The 21,150-nt window shown below is 48.4% G+C and overlaps 1 protein-coding gene across 4 annotated transcripts in view; it reads left to right on the top strand.

Annotated features, from left to right (window-relative positions):
* The window catches only part of POLR3GL (RNA polymerase III subunit GL), a 188,489-nt gene that overhangs the window by 141,091 nt on the left and 26,248 nt on the right, over positions 1–21,150 (top strand). Inside the window, exons 1-3 of one of the 4 annotated variants that reach the window (XM_063947139.1) lie at positions 9,057–9,135; positions 11,333–11,601; positions 13,049–13,207. In XM_063947139.1, the coding sequence (XP_063803209.1) occupies positions 13,088–13,207 (120 nt within the window). In that variant the 5' untranslated portion in view covers positions 9,057–9,135; positions 11,333–11,601; positions 13,049–13,087. Of the gene's footprint in view, positions 1–9,056; positions 9,136–11,332; positions 11,602–13,048; positions 13,208–21,150 lie in introns of those variants that run through there. The other 3 variants (XM_063947140.1, XM_063947142.1, XM_063947141.1) reach the window with 3 other exon arrangements.

Consider the following 21,150-nt stretch of genomic DNA (forward strand, 5'->3'; position numbering starts at 1 on the left):
TATAGGGATTTGTATGAGTCTCGCCTGACGTGCTCTGCGGCAGACTTGGACATATATTTGAATAGTGTACCCCTCTCCAGACTCTCCCCCGAGGCTTGCAATTTTCTGGAGGCGCCTTTGACTTTGGAGGAGGTGTCTGCGGCAGTGGGCATGTCCCCCAGTGGCAAATATCCGGGCTGTGATGGCATCCCCACTGAACTATATAAAACACATATAGAGTTCTTTGGCCCCAAGTTGCTTACCATGTTCACGGACACGTTTGCTGCTAATCAACTTCCTCCCTCAATGTCCGAGGCTGTTATTATAGTGCTGCCGAAGCCCGGCAAGGACCCCCGCCTCTTGGAGTCCTATAGGCCAATCTCCCTTATTCCTACTGATGCTAAGATCCTGGCAAAGATTCTGTCAGTTCGGCTCAACTCTGTTATTAAGTCCATAATACATCAGGACCAGTCTGGCTTTATGCCGGGCATGTCCACGTCTATTAATTTGCGCAGGCTGTATACTATTCTGCAAGCTCCACATACCTTCCCCTCGGACTCGGTCGTGGTCTCTTTGGACGCGGCTAAGGCGTTCGATAGCGTTGAATGGTCCTACCTGTGGGGAATTATGAACTGTATGGGCTTCGGACCTAACTTCATACAATGGATCAGACTGCTATATCAAAATCCGTGTGCCAGGATCTTGGTAAATGGTTATATTTCGTCCTCCTTTACCCTGTCTCGGGGTACTAGACAAGGGTGCCCCCTCTCTCCTGCCCTATTTGCTATTGCCATAGAGCCTTTGGCCTGCCTGATTAGGACACACCCGGGCATTGGGGGAATCACCACGGGCCCTTGTATAGACAACATTGCCCTTTATGCGGATGACCTGCTCATATTCCTACATGATTATGCTGTTGACATGCCTATTCTGTTGCAGGTCATTGAGGAATTCGGCGGATTTTCTGGTCTCCGTATCAACTGGCCCAAGTCATTCATTATGCCCGTCATTGGTCCCCCTCCCTTGGTCCCGAAGCTCCCCTTGCCGCTATGCTGGACAGATCAGTTTAAATATCTTGGAATTCAAATCACGAATAACCCTTCTGATTTTATACCCCTGAATTTGGACCCACTGACGCAACTGATTATACGCAAGTCGAGAGCTTGGTGCAAGCTTCCGTTGACAGTGACCGGCAGGGTTAGTCTAATTAAAATGATAATTCTACCCAAACTATTATACATTCTCTTGCAATCCGCGGTATATATCTTTCCGTCCTTTTTTAGGAAACTGAATGGTATATTATCATCCTTAATATGGGCCAACAAAAGGCCTAGGATAAAGCTGAATACTCTCACTAGGCTGAAGGTTGATGGTGGTTTAGCCCTGCCCAACTTTCAGTTGTACTACTTTGCGTCCCAGTTGTCTCACCTTAGTACCTGGATATAGGGCGGGGATGCCGGCACTTTACAATGGGCATTTCTCCGGTGCTACTACCCGGGCCTCTCCGGTGCAGGTTTTGCTGAGTGGGAAGGTTTCTCGGTACTCTCCTCCTGTTGTCTTCCAGGCCATGAAGATCTGGCTTGCTCTGAAAAATATGCTTGGGTTTGATGGCTTGGACCCGGATACTCCCCTCTGGCACTCTACTTCACTACCCGAGTTGGGGGCTCTTGAGGGCGGGGTGGTGTGGGCTCCATACTCCATTGTCTCCATATCCCAATTGTACAGTGATGGTACGCTGAAATCGTTTCAGCAGTTAAAGGAGGAATTTGGTCTACCTAATTCTTATTTTTTTAGATTCCTACAATTCCGACACGCCTTACAATCACAATTTCGGGACTCACCTCTGGCGCTCCTTCATTTCCCCATAAAGACCTTTTTAAGCGCGCTGGGACGGGTTAGGGTGATTTCTTTTACATATTCGAACTTATTGGGGATACTTCACACAGACCCTCTCTCGGGACTACGTGAGCGCTGGGAGGGTGATTTGGGCCCCATAGGCGAGGAGGACTGGGAGCTTGCCCTGGAATACCCGGGTGTGGTGACTAAGTCACTCCGATTTCAACAAATACAGCTCTTTATTTTGCACAGATCCTATATGACACCGGCTCGGTTGGCCAGGTTTGGGGCCGACACTACAGCTGTTTGCCCTAAATGTGGGGCCGATGGGGGGTCCTTTTGGCACCTTGTGTGGGAGTGTCCGTCCATTCAGGTATTCTGGTCTGGGGTCAGGTCGATTCTGGAGCACACGGGGATGCCTGGGAGTAGGTTGACCTCGAGATTCTGTGTACTGGGAATAGGGGGTCCTGTTTCGGGGTCCAGATGGGAGGGCCTTTATGCTTGTAGTATTTGTGCCCTGGCCAAAGTGTGCATCGCACGGTCATGGATGGCCCCGCGTTGCCCTTCTGTATCAGCCTTTAAGGCACTGGTTAATGACACTCTCCTTAAAGACCGCTATGTATACATGAAAAACAATGCTATTTCCAAATATGAGAAAATATGGTCCCCTTGGATTACTTCTGTATACTCCTCCCCTGCTCTTGTGTTATGAGAGTACTGCGCCCTGGGGGCGGAGGGGGTCCTAGGTTCATAAAAGGCCAGGTTGTGATATTACTCATTACTCATTACTTCATATACCTCACTAATTGTACTGTAATACTGCTCCTTGATGTTTTTTTCTTTCTCTCTCTTCCTTTTTTTTGTTTATTTTTTATGCTCTAGAAATTTTGGTAGGCTATGTTCCGGCCTACTAGTTGGAGCTGTAATTGGTAAATAATTGGGGAGACAATTAAAATGTTTAATATGAGAGTTACGACCTGTTTACAGACATTAGAATGTTTTTTTTTCTGTTTTTTTTATTGCACCGTGAGTGTAGTAATAGAATGGGAGAAATTGTACATGTGACGTAATATACCTTACTTTTTCGAGATCACGTATGCTATAACCTGTTGCATTGCCTGTACTGAATTATTCGATTTCCCATGTCTAACGATATGTCTGTATTTGTGATCCTTTTTTGAATAAACAAACTCTATTTAAAAAAAAAATACAGTCCACACCAACTCTCCTACATCCAGTCCACCAAATCATCTCTTCTAAATACAGCCCATAACATCATCTCTCATAAGACTAGCCCATCGCACCAGGGCCCTCATTCTGAGTTGTTCGCTCGCTAGCTGCTTTTAGCAGCATTGCACACGTTAAGCCGCCGCCCTCTGGGAGTGTATCTTAGCATAGCAGAATTACGAACAAAAGATTAGCAGAATTGCGAATAGAAATTTCTTAGCAGTTTCTGAGTAGCTCTAGACTTACTCCTACACTGCGATCAGTTCAGTCAGTTTCGTTCCTGGTTTAACGTCACAAACACACCCAGCGTTCGCCCAGACACTCCCCCGTTTCTTCAGACACTCCCGCGTTTTTCCCAGAAACGCCTGCGTTTTTCCGCACACTCCCATAAAACGGCCAGTTTCCGCCCAGAAACACCCACTTCCTGTCAATCACACTCTGATCACCAGAACGATGAAAAAACTTTGTTACGCCGTGAGTAAAATACCAAACTTTTGTGCTGATTTACTTGGCGCAGGCGCACTGCAAACGTTGCGCATGCGCAGTTTGTGACTAATCAGTCCGTAGCGAAAAAAAATAACGAGCGAACAACTCGGAATCACCCCCCATGTCCTAAATGCAGCCCACCACATCATCTCACATAAGACTAGCCCACCACACCATCTCCTAAATCTAGTCCACCACATTTCTCCAAAAGCAGCCAAACACCATGTGTTCCAAACCCAATCCTACACACCAATCCTTTATATCTTGTCTACACCATCCCTCCTAAATTCACTCTACTATACCACCTCTCCTACATCCAGCCCACCAATTAATCTCTTCTAAACCTAGTTTGCCCCACCTCCATTAATCGCAGTCCACTCCAACATCACTAATATGTCAAGTCTATCACAACATCTTCTCTAAATTCAGTCCACCACAACTATACTACATCTAATGCACTAAACCATTTCCTAAATCCAGTCCACCACACCATGGGAAAAAAATTACAACTAACCTAAACTAATTGGCACTTTAAATTTAATGACTATCTTGCCGGAATAGCAAATCTATTACATTTGACCCCATCTCTCATAGATCCAATTTACTACAAGTTCTCTCCTAAATATAGTCAACCATACCTCCTCCACTTATTCTAGCCCAGCACTGCAGTCCACCATATCTGTCCTAAATCAAGTCCACTACGCCATCTTCCCTGAATCCAGTCAACTGCAAAATCTCTACTACACTCAGATTAACCAAACCATCTTTCCCACATCCAGTCTATAACATCATACCTCCTATATCCAGTCTACAATACCATATCTCCTACATCTGTTCCACCACACCATCTCCTCGACATGTTGTCCACCACACCATCTCTCCTACATTCGCTCCACCACACCACCTCCCCTACATTTGGTCCACCACACCATCTTTTCTACATCCAGTCCACCACACCATCTCTACTACATCCGGTCCGCCACACCACCTCCCTTATATTTGGTCCACAACACCATTTCTTCTACATCCAGTCCACCACACAATCTCTCGGACATCTAGTGTACCACACCATATCTCCTACATCTGTTCCAGCACACCACTTTTCCTACATGTGATCCAGCACACCATGGGGTAAATTTACTAAGATGGGAGTTCTATTTAAGATGGGATGTTGCCAATAGCAACCAATCAGATTCTACTTCTCATTTATCTAGCACCTTCCAGAAGATAATACCTGGAATCTGATTGGTTGCTATGGGCAACATCCCATCTTAAATAGAACTCCCATCTTAGTAAATTTACCCCCATCTCTTCTACATCTGCTCCACCACACCACCTCCCCTACATCTGGTCCACAACACCATATCTTCTACATCCAGTCCACCGCACCATGTCTACTACATCCGGTCCACCACACCACCTCCCCTACACCTGGTCCACCACACCTTCACTAAATCCAGGTTACTTCCTGTTATTTAAAATATATCAATGCATCACTGTTAAATCATGTCCTCCAAACAATCTCTTTTAGATCCATAGCCGTTGAAAACACTCTCATTTATTTGGCAAGGTAATCTGACCACCCCACCTCCCCAATACTTGTATCACAACTGGATTACAGCATGTTTTCTTGTCCCCATTCTGCTTTTTCTCCCTGATGTATGGAAAGCATGGTTGCACAATGGTTAGAATTGCTGCGTCACAGCACTGGAGTCACTAGTTTAATTCCAACTAGATGCCCCATTTCTGTGACATTTGTGCGCCTCCTCTTGAAATAGAGGCAGTTTAATTGTCTTACTATGGCCCTCATTCCGAGTCGTTCGCTCGGTATTTTTCATCGCATCGCAGTGAAAATCCGCTTCGTACGCATGCGCAATGTTCGCACTGCGACTGCGCCAAGTAACTTTACTATGAAGAAAGTAATTTTACTCACGGCTTTTTCTTCGCTCCGGCGATCGTAATGTGATTGACAGGAAATGGGTGTTACTGGGCGGAAACACGGCGTTTCAGGGGCGTGTGGCTGAAAACGCTACCGTTTCCGGAAAAAACGCAGGAGTGGCCGGGGAAACGGTGGGAGTGCCTGGGCGAACGCTGGGTGTGTTTGTGACGTCAACCAGGAACGACAAGCACTGAAATGATCGCAGATGCCGAGTAAGTCTGAAGCAACTCAGAAACTGCTACGAGGTGTGTAATCGCAATATTGCGAATACATCGGTCGCAATTTTAAGAAGCTAAGATTCACTCCCAGTAGGCGGCGGCTTAGCGTGTGTAACTCTGCTAAATTCGCCTTGCGACCGATCAACTCGGAATGAGGGCCAATATTTATATATGTGCATGTGGTAGGTAATTTAGACTGCAAGCTCTATTGGGCCAGGGCTGCTGTGAAGGATCCAGTATTCTTTTTAAAGCCCTTCATGATACGTGGGCGCTATATAAATACTGGTTAATAAATAGCTCATCTATTTCTCATGTGTCTATCTCTGAAGAGCACCCGTGATATATAACTCCAGCCCCATTGTCTCTTATCTCTGTCACAAGAGCCACAGCCTGTGTCGCTCAGCAAGACAGAATAATGCAAAATAATATACTCGGTGTCAAGTGTACATGCAGCCATGTTATTCTGCTCAACTCCGTTATATAAGTGCTATTTTTTAGGAGCACATTTAGCATATGCCAGAGGCGCTGTGCCTACCCCCATAGCATAGGCAGGAATACTGCTGCGCTCATCAAGCTTCTGGCCCGGTGGCGAGCGAACTCCATCGGGTGGACCCACCACCCGAGTGGGAATACAGGTGAGCGGTCAGAACTCCGAACGTCGGCTTTTTACCGGCTGTCGGAATTTCAGCGTCGGGATCCTGAACACCGGAATCCCGACAGCCAGTAAGTTACCTACATCCCCCTTTCCCACCTGCAGTCACATCCCCCATGGGTTTCTATGGGGGATGCCATACTGTGAGATTTACCAATCTCAGGAATGCAAAGCATTCCCGAGCTTGGTCCCCGCAGCTACTGCCATCTGAGGATGGCGGTAGTCCGCTGTAGCCGATGGGCTACACATGGTGGATGTAGTGCCAGAAGGTTTCCCTCGGAACCCTCTGCCGGAAACTGCCTGCTGTGCATGTGAAGTCAGCAGGACCGCGCATACGCATATGTAGAAGCCCTGACAGCACATCAGGGACGGACTCCTGTCGCAGCCCGTGTCACTGCGGGGGCATGTTGATACATTTAAATGAAGTAATCGCATATTGCAATGCAGTCCAGGGAGCACTGCAATATAACTGCCCCGATAGCACTGACAATGAATGATAAATAGCCCCTATAGCTTGTTACATGCTAATTATGCTTCCTTCATGGACTAGCGACAATCATTCTAAAATAAAACATGTAGAAACCCTCTCCAGAAATCCGGTGTGTGCCCCTGCATAGCAATACATTTATTTCTGAACAGCATAAATGATAAAATTCCACAGGGCTGCAAGTATATATACTGAATACACACATAGGCAATGGCAAGTTTCCCATAAGGCCCGTGAGGCAGGTGCCTAGGGACGGCACTTGTATGGGGGGGCAGCACTTGGACGCTTGTGTTGCTACTGTCAGCCCAAAAAGTACCAGTAACTGCAAGATATCTACACTGTACTGTACATATGCCATGGGCAGTACAGATGGTGTAGTGGTCAGCATTACTGCCTCACAGCACCGAGGTCATGGGTTTGATTCCCACCATGGCTCTACCTGTGTGGAGTTTGTATATTCTCCCCGTGCTTGCATGGGTTTCCTCCGGGTACTCTGGTTGGGTGGTATTCATGTGACCGGCGGTTTGATGACCGACAGTCACATGACCTCCTCCACCATCCCGCCGGCTCAGTATCCCGATGGTCGGCATGTCGACCAACAGGGACTATTTCCACTCGTGGGTGTCCACGACACCCATAGAGTGGGAATAGAACCCGTGGCGACCGCAGGTCGCCACCGAGCCCGCAGCGTGGCGAGCGCAGCAAGCCCGCAAGGGGCTTGCTGCACTCACCCCTCCCCGCCGGGATCCCGGCGTCGGTATGCTGCCGGGATCCCGGCGTCGGTAAGCTGACCGGCGGTCAGGAGACCGGCGGTCAGCCATACTACACCCCTCTGGTTTCCTCCCACAATCCAAAAATATACTGGAAGGTTAATTGGATCCCAACAAAAATTAACCCTAGCGTGAATGTGTGTGTGTGTGTGTGTGTGTGTGTGTGTGTGTGTGTGTGTGTGTGTGTGTGTGTGTGTGTGTGTGTGTGTACGTGTGTGTACATGTGGTAGGGAATAGATTGTAAGCTCCACTGGGTCAGGGACTGATGTGAATGGACAAATATTCTCTGTAAAGCGCTGCGGAATATGTGTGCGCTATATAAATAACTGGTAATAATAATAATAATACGCCATCTTGAATGCAGTATAAATGGGTAGGAGATACACATACTGCCCCTGTAAGCTGTCCTACTTAGTAAATATGTACACATAATTAAAATAAAAAAAACTGTCTTGTGGAACCTGGGAAGAACTTGCCCTAAGTAGAACAGAGTGGCAAAATGCTGTAAAAAATGCACCTGGCAACTTTGCACGTTTGCGCTTTGAAGATCTTGACGCCAAACGCCAAATCCGCTGGAAGCCCTCCTATAACTACACAGTGCAACCTGCAATTGAATTTTCAAGACCAAGTGTTGTTTCGCTCGTCCCATAAGAGGGCACGCTAGAAGATGATATCAGGGAGTCGCCGTCGACAGACACGTCGCAAAAGACATCTTTATCAATGAATATTAACTAGTATATTGGTTCCGGGGAAAGCCGGGGTCTCCTCTCTTCCCCCATTTACCCTGTCCGCAGCTCCCTCTTACCCCCGCCCTCCCCACACACTCCTGATGCTGTGCACGTCACTCTCATGGCATGCCAGTCTGGATTATTATCAGGTTATAAAGAGATCTGAGTGTGGCTGGTTTTTAAAGGGTATCAGAGTTATATAAGGTATGTGTTTTAATATACACTACACCAGGGGTGCTTAACATGAGGCTCTCCAGCTGTTGTGGAACTACACATCCCAGCATGCCCTGTCACAATTTTAGCATCCCCTAATAGCAAAACTGTGGCAGGGCATGCTGGGATGTGTAGTTTCACAACAGCTGGAGAGCCAGATGTTGAGCACCCCTGCCCTGCACTACACTTGTAGTAGGACCGACCTGATAACAATATAAGGGGTTAGATGACTTTGCACAATTTAATGGGTAAAATGTCCATTAGCTTCTGCATAACACCCCAAAAGTTACCCTACACTTCTCCCATACTTTTCATTACCTCCCACCCCCCTCCACACTGCCTGCAATAATATGCTGCTGCTGGTCTGACATACAGAGATTTCATCACCATGGTAACCACACGCTCCCCTGGACCTTTGATTCCCCGTTCTGTCCCGCCCACTGGCTCTCTTGTGATTGGCTGCGCGACATTGGACGGGCACGTAGGCGAGCTAATGGTCATGTGAAACGTCAGCGGCGTGCGCCTGGGCGACTGCCTGCGTTCCAAGAGTGGCGGAAGTGGTCTGCGTTCCATGTGTGGCGGAAGCAGCATGCGGTGAAGGTAAATATACTTGGAGAGTAATGCTCTGCTGTATGTGGGATAACATGGGGAGGAGGACTGGTGGGATGCGTTTGTGTACATATGGCTCAGTTATGTGTGGCTTCTACTTGTCATTTAATAGCATTGTGCAGCACAACAGTCCAGAATTAGGGAGCTAGCTGGTGTAGGAATAGAACTGCAAGTCCCAGAGCGCAATGCCATCAGCTGGCGGGCAGAGCATTCTTGTACTTGTAGTTCCACAGGTGACTAGACCTGAACCAGTGCATAAAATTGCAGCAGTGTTTCTTCTTTTGACTTTAAATGGGCCTAATTCAGCACAAATACAACTCATTACACTAACATGCGGGGGGCTCACAGCACAGGCCAAGGCAGCCCCGCATGCCGCGCCCACCCCCTTCCTGCTAACATGCGAACAGTGAAGCGCTTGCATGATAAGGGTAGCCCCCTGCCTGCGCAACCTAGCTGCGTAGACACATGGAGGGCCGCCATGTTTTGGGTCGCAGTGGCTACGTGTAACGTCACACAGCTGCCGCGGCCCCCACCACAGTCCGGACACGTCTGCGTTGGCTGGACCGTGCCCCCCAGACGGTGTCATCATCCACAGAGTGCGGCGTCGACGCCCCCTCTCCCCCCCCCCCCCCCTCCCTTCCGACAGGACTTAGACAGCGTTTTGAAGCAAACACAGTTTAAGGCCTTGCACATGTGCGCACTGGTGTACCTGCATCCACACGTGCTGAAATTGCTTCATTACGATTTCAGCACAATAGCGACTGATGCTGAATCGGCCCCTATGTTATATATTATCCTGTATAGAGCACCAGTGCATTAGGAAATGTGCTTCTGATCACTTGTAGCCATTTGCAGTTTATCATGTTGATAGGACATAAGGGTGGGCAATAACTGACCCTCCATATGCTGTAGAACTTCACATCCCAGTTTGCCTTGTCACAGGATTGCTGTTTGGCCATGCTAAAACATGCAGGGCATGCTGTGATTTGTAGTTCAACAGCAGCTGAGGGGCCGTTTATTGCCCACCTGCCCCCGTCGAGCTTTAGCAAATGCATTTTGGACATCTACTGAATTACTAAATAAATGTAAAGAACAATGACTCACTTGTAATACAAGATGAGTCACTTGAGTCCTGCGGGTCTTCATTCTTCATCACGTGCGCACACGGGCTTATACGGGAGGTACAGCGGTGACACAGACTTGGGCAGGTTCTGAGTTGGGTGGATCTCTTCGCATGGATGCAAATATTGAGTTTCAGCATACAGAGCATGCGTCTGCTACATCTGCAGCCCTGACCCTGTCTCAATGTCAATACAGAACTTCATTCTGCAAAGCCATCTAACCCATCATATGTCGGTCCATCTGTAAGTGTAGTGTATATCAGAACACCCTATACTTGCCTACCCTCCCGGAAGCTGCGGGAGTCTCCCGTTTTTTGGGGGTAGCACCCCGCACCCCCGGAAGAGTAGGCAGGTCTCCCGCATCCTGCTCGCACGCTAGTGATGCGGGCAAGATAAAGAGATACATTCCCATATTCGCGAGTCCGTGGTGTGGGGAAGGGGTTAAAATGACACAGATCGCATGATGTCACAGCCCGGCCCCGCCCCCCAAAGTCTCCTGCAGCGTCTCCTCTCCAGGCTTCTCCCAGATAGGAGATATTTAAAGTAGGCAAGTATGAAACTCCCTCCTTAGAACATTAACACTTTATATACGCTACTACTAATGATGATTGTAGCTGTGGGCAGAAAAACAGTGGTTGGAGCTGCTGCCCGCTTGAAGCCTTACGGATCCTAGCTTTTGCATACAGTAGTAAATCTGCCTTCTGCAAATACAGCCACTTTATATCCGACTCAGAATCAGCCCCTACTAGATGATATAGCGTCTTTTCTGTTGAACGGATGATATATACTGTATATTTTGTGAATCGGCTGCTGTGTACATCATATATTGCACAGGCCCTACAGCACAGCTGAAGCCTGATATATCTGCAGATACGCAGTGCTGTGCAAAAGTTTTAGGCAGGTGTGGATAAAATGCTGCAAAGTAAGAATGCTTTCAAAAATAGAAGTGTTAATAGTTTATTGTTATCAATTAACAAAATACACAGTGAATGAACAGAAGAGAAATCTAAATCAAACCATTATTTGGTGTGATCACCCTTTTCCTTCAAAATCATCACTTCTTCTAGGTACACTCGCACACAGTTTTTGAAGGAACTCGGCAGGGAGGTTGTTCCAAACATCTTGGAGAACTGACCACAGATCTGCTGTGGATGTACTGTAGGCTTACTCAAATCCTTCTGTCTCTTCATGTTATCTGCATATCTAACTGTGTGTTTGGGTGGCCCCCCGACCTCCTGTACACTGGCTGCAGCGACCGCTGGTGACTGACATCACAACTGGGCGCCCGCGGATAGGCGGCATAGTGAGCGGATACGGCGGTCTGCAGACAGGTCAGGTAAGTGCCAATATTCCAAGAGACAAGGAAACTGTGGGGGAGATTTATCAAGCCTTCTATAGAGTGAAGTTGCCCATAGCAACCAAATAGCTTCTAGCTATCATTTGTCAAGTATATTCTATAAAATCATAGGGTGGGTTGCTACAAGTATATAATACATCCACTGACATACAAAATCCATAACAAAGCTGCCTTACATGCCAGGGATCTGCAGCTCACGTTCTTGCTGGGTTCTCCTACCGTCTAAGCTTTCAGGTGTCCTAAAAACTCCCCTCTTTAGACAAGCTTACCAAATTCCCGTGCCACCCCCTTGCCACCCTCATCTAGTCTGCACACTTATCGCCCTCTTTTTCTAGTGACTACCCCCGCCGCCCCCCTCCCCCATTCCAGAATAACATTACTGTGGGGCTGATCCATAGGTGGATGCTAAGTGCTCCGCCATATGCAACAGCTGCAGGAAGCCTCTCGAGTTCAAACACACCCACTGCCGACTTCTGTGACCCCTGCTGCGTCAGAGGACGCACGTGGGATAAACTGTGTGACCATCGGCCGTCTGAGGTTACTCAGGATAGTGAGTGTAAACACACTGCAGAGGCCAGTAAGTACACATCGGAAGATACAACCCGGCCTCGGAACGCCTACAAAGCACAACTGACACGCCCCCATTTTGTCATATACTCACCATTGCCGCCTTCGTCCTGCCCCTAAACGGATGATTGACATTCTGCGGCATCCAGGCACTGTGAGCAATGTCGCAGAGCAAGATCTGGACATGGCGGGTCATTCCGAGTTGATCGCTCGCTACGGATTTTCGCAGCGATTGTGGCAGAACGGGGCTAATCTGCGCATGCCCCGCAATGCGCAGGCGCGTTGTACAAGTACAAAGAGCTTTGTGGTTTTGCACAGGTTCTAGCGACGCTTCCAGTCGCACTGCCGGACGGACAGGAAGTGGGAGTTTCTGGGTGTCAACTGACCATTTTCTGGGAGTGTTTGGAAAAACGCAGGCGTGGCCGGGTGTTTGCTGGGCGGGTGTCTGACGTCAATACCGGGACCTCATCGCACAGGATAAGTAACTACAGGGCTGGTCTAGTTTTGCACAAAATGTGTTTGCTGCCGCTCGGCTGCACAGGCGTTCGCACTCCTGCAAAGCGAAAATACACTCCCCCGTGGGCGGCGACTATGCGTTTGCACGGCTGCTAAAAGCAGCTAGCGAGTGATCAACTCGGAATGAGGGCCATGATCAGATCTGAAACCATCGGTGATGTGCGTTAACATCGAGTTAACGTACATCTCTGAATCAGGCTACATATCATATATCACTCAACACTGTTACTTGTGCCTCTGAGAGAATCCCTAGCTTATCTGCTGACATAGGCCACGTAGCAATGAAGTAGAGTGTGGTACGTCTAGTGATGACCTGTAACCATTGTGTCTCTTTTACATGCAGGTCGGATTTATTTGGTTCTAGCCAAATACCGCTCCCAAGATGGCAGGAAGAGGCAGAGGTCTTGGGCGGGGTCAGATGACATTTAACATTCAGGCTGTGGGCATAGGACGGGGTGAAACCTTACCTCCACCCACCCTTCAGCCTCCCCCTTTGTTCCCCGTAAGTATGACTGATTTTGGCGTTGCCTTTTTTTTGGGGGGGGGTATGGGGGGGGGGATTGTCTGAATTTGGTTGCCTTTCTCCATCCCCTTTCCGTTCCTGTTGTTTGCTATTAGATGTTGATAACAGGACATATCCTTTGCCTTATACTACTCCCTGAATGTGGCCAGAATGCAGCGTGTTTCCTAACGTTGGGCCTGGCTCAGATGTGGTTGGATTGTGCATCACGCAGCAGCTATACACAGCAGCTATACACAGCAGGAGGCGTCTGGTATAAGTACATTCCTCCTGCATGCGTGTGTGATCCAGTGCTGCCTTCTAGGACTCCGCATCGGATTACCTGTGACGCCACCGGCCATCTGAGTGACACATGAGGTCAGGGACGGACTGGGGCCTCCTTCCGGCCCTGGCATCTGTGTGCGTAAACGGGGGGGCGTGCTCCGAGAAAGGGGCGCGCGGACACTGCAAATGGGTTCATGCCGCGAGTCCACGTCCCCATATTGCGTGCCGTAGTGCCCTGTTGCTTCAATATGAGGGCGTGCCGCTAGTCCACGCCCCCATATTGCTTAGCAATGGGGCACTGCGGCGGCAGCGGGGGACAAAACAGAGAGCCGGGAGCTGCATTTGCCAGAAGTGCCAGGTGGGCAGTACGGCCCTGCAATGGGGTCATGCAAGCCGGCCGCCGTAGCTTCTACCAAGAGGCCAGGAAATCCCCGTTGGAAGGAAGGGAAACTGACCACGGCACTCCCCCAAAACGGAGATGACACTATTTTTTTAAACTTTTTTTCTCTAACGTCCTAAGTGGATGCTGGGGACTCCGTCAGGACCATGGGGTTTAGCGGCTCCGCAGGAGACAGGGCACAATAATAAAAGCTTTAGGATCAGGTGGTGTGCACTGGCTCCTCCCCCTATGACCCTCCTCCAAGCCTCAGTTAGATTCTTGTGCCCGGCCGAGAAGGGTGCAATCTAGGTGGCTCTCCTGAGCTGCTTAGAATAAAAGTTTAAGTTAGGTTTTTTATTTTCAGTGAGTCCTGCTGGCAACAGGCTCACTGCTACGAGGGACTTAGGGGAGAGAAGTAAACTCACCTGCGTGCAGGATGGATTTGCTTCTTAGGCTACTGGACACCATTAGCTCCAGAGGGAGTCGGAACACAGGTCTCACCCTGGGGTTCGTCCCGGAGCCGTGCCGCCGACCCCCCTTGCAGATGCCGAAGTTGAAGAGGTCCAGAGGTCCAGAAACAGGCGGCAGAAGACTTTCAGTCTTCATAAGGTAGCGCACAGCACTGCAGCTGTGCGCCATTGTTGTCAGCACACTTCATACCAGCGGTCACTGAGGGTGCAGGGCGCTGGGGGGGGCGCCCTGGGCAGCAATATATTATACCTTTTTTATGGCTAAAATACATCACATATAGCCCTTGAGGCTATATGGATGTATTTAACCCCTGCCAGATCTCACAAACTCCGGGAGAAGAGCCCGCCGTTTTAGGGGGCGGGGCCTATTCTCCTCAGCACACGGCGCCATTTTCCTGCTCAGCTCTGCTGTGAGGAAGGCTCCCAGGCTCTCCCCTGCACTGCACTACAGAAACAGGGTTAAAACAGAGAGGGGGGGCACTTATTTGGCGATATGATTACATATGTGAAAATGCTATAAGGGAAAACACTTGTATAAGGGGTTGTCCCTGTATAATTATAGCGTTTTTGGTGTGTGCTGGCAAACTCTCCCTCTGTCTCCCCAAAGGGCTAGTGGGGTCCTGTCCTCTATCAGAGCATTCCCTGTGTGTGTGCTGTGTGTCGGTACGTGTGTGTCGACATGTAGGAGGACGATGTTGGTGAGGAGGCGGAGCAAATTGCCTGTATTGGTGATGTCACTCTCTAGAGAGTCGACACCGGAATGGATGGCTTATTTAGGAATTACGTGATAATGTCAACACGATGCAAGGTCGGTTGACGACATGAGACGGCCGGCAAACAAATTAGTACCTGTCCAGGCGTCTCAGACACCGTCAGGGGCTTGTAAAAACGCCCATTTACCTCAGTTGGTCGACACAGACACGGACACTGACTTCAGTGTCGACGGTGAAGAAACGAACGTATTTTCCTTTAGGGCCACACGTTACATGTTAAGGGCAATGAAGGAGGTGTTACATATTTCTGATACTACAAGTACCACAAATAAGGGTATTATGTAGGGTGGGAATAATCTACTTGTAGTTTTTCCTGAATCAGATAAATTAAAGTGTGTGATGATACGTGGGTTTCCTCCGATAGAAAATTATTGGAGGTATACCCTTTCCCGCCAGAAGTGAGGGCGAGTTGGGAAACACACCTTAGGGTGGATAAGGCGCTCACACGCTTATAAAAACAAGTGGCGTTACCGTCTCCAGATACGGCCGCCCTCAAGGAGCCAGCTGATAGGAAGCTGAAAAATATCCTAAAAAGTATATACACACATACTGGTGTTATACTACGACCAGCAATCGCCTCAGCCTGGATGTGCAGCGCTGGGGGGGCTTGGTCGGATTTCCTGACTGAAAATATTGATACCCTTGACAGGAACAATATTTTATTGACTATAGAGCATTTTAAGGATGCATTTCTATATATGCGAGATGCGCAGAGGGATATTTGCATTCTGGCATCAAGAGTAGATGTGATGTCCATATCTGCCAGACGATGTTTATAGACACGACAGTGGTCAGGTGATGCAGATTCCAGACGGCACATGGATATTGCCGTATAAAGGGGCGGTCCATCGGACCTGGTGGCCATGGCAACAGCTGGAAAATCCACTTTTGTTACCCCAAGTCACATCTCAGCAGAAAAGGACACAGTCTTTTCAGTCTCAGTCCTTTCGTACCCATAAAGGCAGGCGGGCAAAAGGCCAGTCATATCTGCCCAGGGTTAGAGGAAAGGGAAGAAGACTGCAGCAGGCAGCCCATTCCCAGGAACAGAAGTCCTCCACAGCTTCTGCCAAGTCCGCAGCATGACGCTGGGGCCATACAAGCGACTCAGGTGCGGTGGGGGGTCATCTCAAGAGTTTCAGCACGCAGTGGGCTCACTCGCAAGTGGACTCCTGGATCCTACACGTAGTATCCCAGGTGTACATTGGAAATTCGAGACGTCTTCCCCTCACAAGTTCCTGAAGTCTGCTTTACCAACGTCTCCCTCCGACAGGGAGGCAGTATTGGGGAAAAATTCACAGGCTGTATTCCCAGCAGGTGATAATCAAAGTACCCCTCCTACAACAAGGGAAGGGATATTATTCCACACTATATTGTGGTACTGAAGCCAAACGGCTCGGTGAGATCTAAAAGATTTGAACAATTACATACAAGGGTTCAAATCAAGATGGAGTCACTCAGAGCAGTGATAGCGAACCAGGACGATATGGTGTCACTGGATATCAGGGACGCTTACCTACATGTCCAAATTTTGCCCTTCTCACCAAGGGTATCTCAGGTTCGTGGTACAGAACTGTCACTATCAGTTCAGACGCTGCCGTTTGGATTGTCCACGGCACCCCGGGTCTTTACCATGGTAATGGCCGAAATGATGATTCTTCCTAAAAGAAATATGGACGCTTTCCTGATAAGGGCAAGGTCCAGAGAACAGTTGGCGGTCGGAGTAGCACTATCTCAAGTAGTTCTACGACAGCACGAGTGGTTTCTAAATATTCCAAAATCGCAGCTTTTCCGACGACACGTCTAATGTTCCTAGGAATGATTCTGGACACAGTCCAGAAAAGGATGTTTTCTCCCGGAGAAGAAGGCCAGGGAGTTATCCGAGCTAGTCAGGAACCTCCTAAAACCAGGAAAAGTATCAGTGCATCATTGCACAAGGGTCCTGTGAAAAATGGTGGTTTCTTACAAAGCGATCCCATTCGGTAGATTTCACGCAAGAACCTTTCAGTGGAATCTGCTGGGAAAATGGTCCGGATCGCATCTTCAGATGCATCAGCGGATAACCCTGTCTCCAAGGACAAGGGTGTTTTCTTCTGCGGTGGCTGCAGAGTGCTCATCTATGAAAGGGCCGCAGATTCGACATTCAGGACTGGGTCCTGGTGACCACGGATGCCAGCCTGAGTGGCTGGGGAGCAGTCACACAAGGAAAAAATTTCCAGGGAGTGTGATCAAGTCTGGAGACTTCTCTCCACATAAATATACTGGAGCTAAGGGCAATTTACAAGGCTCTAAGCTTAGCAAGACCTCTGCTTCAAGGTCAGCCGGTATTGATCCAGTGGGACAACATCACGGCAGTCGCCCACGTAAACAGACAGGGCGGCACATGAAGCAGGAGGGAAATGGCAGAAACTGCAAGGATTCTTCGCTGGGCGAAAAATCATGTGATAACACTCTCAGCAGTGTTAATTCCGGGAGTGGAAAACTGGGAAGCAGACTTCCTCAGCAGGCATAACCTCCTCCCGGGAAAGTGCGGACTTCAGCGGGAAGTCTTCCACATGATTGTAAACCGTTGGGAAAAACCAAAGGTGGACATGATGGCGTCCCGCCTGAACAAAAAACTAGACAGATATTGCGCCAGGTCAAGGGAGCCTCAGGCAATAGCGGTGGACACTCTGGTAACACTGTGGGTGTACCAGTCAGGGTATGTGTTCCCTCCTATGCATCTCATACCAAAAGTACTGAGAATCATAAGAAGGAGATGAGTAAGAACGATACTCGTGGTTCCGGATGGGTCAAGAAGGACTTGGTACCCGGAACTTCAAGAGATGCTCACGGAAGAACCGTGGCCTCTACCTTTAAGAGAGGACCTGCTCCAGCAGGGGCCTTGTCTGTTCCAAGACTTACCGCGGCTGCGTTTGACGGCATGGCAGTTGAACGCCGGATCCTGAAAGGGCATTCCAGATGAAGTCATCCCTACCCTGGTCGAAGCCAGGAAGGATGTAATCGCAAAACATTTTCACCGCATTGGGCGAAAATATGTTGCGTGGTGTGAGGCCAAGAAGGTCCCTACAGAGGAATTCCAACTGGGTCGTTTCCTACATTTCCTGAAAACAGGACTGTCTATGGGCCTAAAATTAGGGTCCATTAAGGTTCAAATTTCGACCCTGTCGAATTTCTTCCAGAAAGAACTGGCTTCAGTGCCTGAAGTTCAGACGTTTGTAAAAGGGGTACTGCATATACAGCCTCCTTTTGTGCCCCCAGTGGCACCTTGGGATCTCAATGTTGTTTTGAGTTTCCTAAAGTCACATTGGTTTGATCCACTCACCACTGTGAAATTAAAATATTTCACATGGAAGGTGAAGATTCTATTAGCCCTGGCTTCAGCCAGGTGTGTGTCAGAATGGGCGGCTTTATCATAAAAAAGCCCTTACTTAATTTTTCATTCTGACAGGGCAGAATTGAGGACTCGTCCTCAATTTCTCCTTAAGGTGTTTTCTGTTTTTCACATGAACCAACCTATTGTGGTACCTGCGGCTACTAGGGACTTGGAGGACTCCAAGTTACTTGACGTTGTCAGAGCCCTGAAAATATATGTTTCCAGGACGACTGGAGTCAGAAAATCTGACTTGCTGTTTAGCCTGTATGCACCCAACAAGATGGGTGTTCCTGCTTCTAAGCAGACGATTGCTCGCTGGATTTGTAGTACAATTCAGCTTGCACATTCTGTGGCAGGCTTGCCACAGCCAAAATCAGTAAAAGCCCATTCCACAAGGAAGTGGGCTCATCTTGGGCGGCTGCCCGAGGGGTCTCGGCTTTACAACTTTGCCGAGCTGCTACTTGGTCAGGGGCACACCCTGACTGAGGAGGACCTGGAGTTCTCTCATTCGGTGCTGCAGAGTCATCCGCACTCTCCCGCCCGTTTGGGAGCTTTGGTATAATCCCCATGGTCCTGACGGAGTCCCCAGCATCCACTTAGGACGTTAGAGAAAATAAGAATTTACTTACCGATAATTCTATTTCTCGTAGTCCGTAGTGGATGCTGGGCGCCCATCCCAAGTGCGGATTGTCTGCAATACTTGTACATAGTTATTGTTACAAAAATCGGGTTATTCTTGTTGTGAGCCATCTTTTCAGAGGCTCCTTCGTTGTTATCATACTGTTAACTGGGTTCAGATCACAGGTTGTACGGTGTGATTGGTGTGGCTGGTATGAGTCTTACCCGGGATTCAATATCCTTCCTTATTATGCTCGCTCGTCCGGGCACAGTATCCTAACTGAGGCTTGGAGGAGGGTCATAGGGGGAGGAGCCAGTGCACACCACCTGATCCTAAAGCTTTTATTATTGTGCCCTGTCTCCTGCGGAGCCGCTAAACCCCATGGTCCTGACGGAGTCCCCAGCATCCACTACGGACTACGAGAAATAGAATTATCGGTAAGTAAATTCTTATTTTTAGGCTTTAAAATAATCTGTTCCTGCAATGTTGTACGATTGAAGTGCAGCTAAATAAAATGAAGAGTATTAAATCGAGGGATGTTCTCACCTGAATCCTGTCTCAGTAACTTGTATATGTAGACTCATATTATAAATTCAGATATATTTTATTTAATGCTGAAGTCGAAAAACGTAACATTTAATTATGTGGCCCCAGTAATCACCTGTGATAAAACTATCCCTTTACCGTCAAAAGTTGTCCTTAATTTCAGACTTTTAGGGGTATATTCAATAAGGGTCGAAAGCTGCCGTCTGTCGAAAAGGCGTCAGTTTTCAACTTTTTAAGGTTGAATCCTGATTCGACCTATTCAATCCCAGCAGTTTTTATTTGACAAGTCGTGGAATTCGATTTGTCGAATAGTACGTGAATCGGCGGTATAGCTGCCGATTCACGTACTTTTGAGTGAAACGGGGCCAAATTCGACAGGACCTTAATTGAATATACCCCTTAATCTACATAGAAAATACAATAAATTATTAGATTATTTCTTTTGTCCCTGATTTTCTAATTAGGCCATAACTGCTTTGAAACCAAGTAGTTCCTATAATAGGAGAATTCATTAATTCCAGGAATGTTTTCTACTTTCATACTGCATTGGTTCTCAAACTCAGTCCTAAGGACCCCAAACAGTTCATGTTTTCCAGGTCTCCTCACATAATCACACGTGAAATAATCAGCTCCACCTGTGGATCTTTGTGTCAGTGAGTAATGAGTGCACCTGTGCCCCTGCTGGGTGACCTTGGAAATGTGTCACTGAGTAATGAGTACACCTGTGCACCTGCTGGGTGACCCGGGAAACGTGTCAGTGAGTAATGAGTGCACCTGTGCACCTGCTGGGTGACCTTGGAAATGTGTCACTGAGTAATGAGTACACCTGTGCACCTGCTGGGTGACCTGGGAAACGTGTCAGTGAGTAATGAGTACACCTGTGCACCTGCTGGGTGACTTGGGAAATGTGTCAGTGACTAATGAGTACACCTGTGCTCCTGCTGGGTGACCTGGGAAATGTGTCAGTGAGTAATGAGTACACCTGTGCACCTGTTGGGTGACCTGGGAAATGTGTCAGTGAGTAATGAGTACACCTGTGCTGCTGCTGGGTGACCTGAGAAAGGTGTCAGTGAGTAATGAGTACACCTGTGCCCCTGCTGGGTGACCTGAGAAAGGTGTCAGTGAGTAATGAGTACACCTGTGCTGCTGCTGGGTGACCTGGGAAATGTGTCAGTGAGGAATGAGTACACCTGTGCACCTGCTGGGTGACCTGAGAAAGGTGTCAGTGAGTAATGAGTACACCTGTGCACCTGCTGAGTGACCTGGGAAATGTGTCAGTGAGTACTGAATACACCTGTGCACCTGCTGTGTGACCTTGGAAATGTGTCACTGAGTAATGAGTACACCTGTGCACTTGCTGGGTGACCTTGGAAATGTGTCACTGAGTAATGAGTACACCTGTGCACCTGCTGGGTGACCTGGGAAACGTGTCAGTGAGTAATGAGTACACCTGTGCCCCTGCTGGGTGACCTGAGAAATGTGTCAGTGAGTAATGAGTGCA

The sequence above is a fragment of the Pseudophryne corroboree genome, chromosome 12 (genome assembly GCF_028390025.1).
Source record: "Pseudophryne corroboree isolate aPseCor3 chromosome 12, aPseCor3.hap2, whole genome shotgun sequence".
Classification (NCBI taxonomy): domain Eukaryota; kingdom Metazoa; phylum Chordata; class Amphibia; order Anura; family Myobatrachidae; genus Pseudophryne; species Pseudophryne corroboree.